Source organism: Plasmodium reichenowi, chromosome 13, assembly GCF_001601855.1.
Source record: "Plasmodium reichenowi strain SY57 chromosome 13, whole genome shotgun sequence".
Taxonomy (NCBI): domain Eukaryota; phylum Apicomplexa; class Aconoidasida; order Haemosporida; family Plasmodiidae; genus Plasmodium; species Plasmodium reichenowi.
The window spans coordinates 666,147-668,874 of NC_033658.1; the positions used below are offsets into that span (position 1 = coordinate 666,147).

At 20.8% G+C, this 2,728-nt stretch overlaps 1 protein-coding gene across 1 annotated transcript; it reads left to right on the top strand.

Annotated features, from left to right (window-relative positions):
• Window positions 1–595: 595 nt before the first annotated feature.
• On the top strand, window positions 596–2,503 carry PRSY57_1316000 (U4/U6.U5 tri-snRNP-associated protein 2, putative; the record flags this gene model as incomplete). Its single annotated transcript, XM_012909096.2, has 1 exon — window positions 596–2,503. One exon carries the CDS (start codon window positions 596–598, stop codon window positions 2,501–2,503), a length of 1,908 nt encoding a protein of 635 aa, XP_012764550.2.
• Between the last annotated feature and the right edge of the window lie 225 nt (window positions 2,504–2,728).

A 2,728-nucleotide genomic window follows, 5' to 3' on the forward strand; every position in this document is an offset into this window, starting at 1 on the left:
AATAAAAATAATATGAGCGCGTCCTCTTTGCATATATATGAATATATTTATGTTATGTATGTATACATTCATATAAAATATGTATACTTTTTTTTTTCTTAACAAAATTGTATAATCGGGGCAATAAAAATATAAGCTTAGTAATAATACATATATTATATTATATTATATATATATATTATATATATATATATATATATATATATATTATATATATATAAGTGCATAATATGGTAATATTATGTTATATTATATATATAATATAATGCCTACTGAAAAAATAAAAAAATAAAAAAATAAAATCTATAAATTTATATATATTAAATATATTGTATATATATTCATGTATATAATATTTACCCTATGGAATAGTATCACTATAATAAAAAAAATATACATGAATTATATATATATATATATATATTTTATATTTATTAATTTTTACACTGTATTATATATAAATATTATTGGGGAAAATATATGTAAATGTATTGATATATTAATTTTATTACAATAAATATATACGCTAATTAAATAAGTTAAATTATATAAACAAGTGAAATAAAAAAAAAAAAAAATAGGAAAAATAATAATTATGGAAAGGAAATCTAAGAAGAATTCAAAAATTGAAAAAACAGAATCTGCTTCAAAAAAGAAAAAGAAAAAGAATGATGACATGAGTGAACCAGAAGAAGATGAAAAAAAAATAAATGAGGTAGAAGATGGTTCTTTATTACTTAAAAGTAATAAAACAGAAAATAATGTAAATAATAATGATAATAATAATACCAATTATGATAACCAAAAGAATAATCTATTGTATAAAAAGAGAAATAGGGTGTGCCCATACCTACGTACCATTAATAGAAACCTTCTGGATTTTGACTTTGAAAAATTATGTAGCATCAGTTTATCAAATTTACATGTATATGCTTGTTTAGTATGTGGTTTATATTTTCAAGGGATAGGAAAAGGGACTCATGCTTATACTCATTCCTTGGAAAAAAATCATTATGTATTTATAAATTTAGAAACATGTAAAACTTGTTGCATTCCTGAAGGTTATGAAATTGTAGATGCTTCATTAAATGACATAAAGTATTTTTTAAAACCTACATATAACAAGGAGCAAGTTGAGCATTTATGTTATAATTCTGTATTAGGAAAATCGTTAGATGGTGGTGATTTCTTACCCGGATTAGTAGGTTTAAATAATTTAAAGAACACAGATTATTGTAATGTTATTATACAATTAATATGCTCTATTATACCCTTACGTAATACTTTATTATTATATGAATGTAAGGAAAATATAGCAAAAAATATAATAGTAGTACTCTCTGATTTAATAAAAAAAATATATAACCCCAGAAATTTTAAAGGAGTTGTTTCTCCTCATGAATTTTTACAAGCAGTAGGAATTGAATCAAATAAAAATTTTAAAATTGGTACGAAAAAATACCCTCTTGACTTTTTTTTATGGTTACTTAATAAAATTTATAGACATTCTAATAAAATGTTAAAAAAAAGAAAATTATCAACCCTTAAAAAAAAAACAGGATACTTGAAAAGAAAACTAGAAGACAATGAGCCTGTTTCAAAAGAAGAAAAAAAAAATGTACATGATAAGGAAAAAATATATGATGAAATGAACAAATCAGATAATACAAGTAATAAAAAAAAAAAGGAGAAAGATAAATGGGTATATAGTAATATTAATATAGTCGATTATTGTTTTGATGGGGAATTACTCATTAAAACAATAAAAGAAGAAGGAAATGAAGAATCACAAGAAAACATGGAATTAAAATTTAACGAATCAGATAATTATTCAAAAGATTATTTAAAAAATATAAACGAAGAAGAAGTAGAAGAAGAAAAAAATAAACAAAAAAATGATTATCAAAATATATATAATAATACCTTTTTAAATCTTGTAAAAAAAAATAAAAATTATTTAATTGTAAAAATTCCTTTCCGTACATTGTCATTAAAACTACCAAATGCTCCAGTATTTAAGAGTACAACAGAAAGTAATATAATACCACAAGTATCTATTTTTGAGCTGTTATCAAAGTTCGATGGAGAAACAGAAACCTTTCTACAAGAACATTTTAAAATACCGAATACATTAATAATATCTAAATTACCCAAATATCTAATTTTTACTATTGAACGTTTTTCAAAGAATAATTTTTTTATAGAAAAAAATGGAACAATAGTAAATTTTGTTATTAAAAACCTTGATATGAAAGATTATGTACATGAAGATTTTCTAAGTCTAAATCCTGTAACTAAATATAATTTAATTGCAAATATTTTTCATACAGGTACAGTAAATCAAGGTTCTTATAAAATTCATGTATTAAATCAACCAACAAATGAATGGTATGAAATTGAAGACTTGCATGTTATATCTATTTTGCCGCAATTAGTTTTATTGCCTGAATCATGTATTCAGTTATATCAGCGACAGGATGTTAAACTAAATGGGGACATATAAAATGTAAATATATATATATATATATATATATATAAATATTTGAATCTTAATATGTAACTTATTTTGTGTGTTAATTATGGCTTATAATATTAACTTTGTTTTATATTTATTTTATTATTATTTTTTTTGTTACACACATGACATATTTTTTATTTTACATTATTTGTTTATAATCCTTTTTAACATTTTTTACTTTTTTTTATATTTTTTTATATTTTTTATATT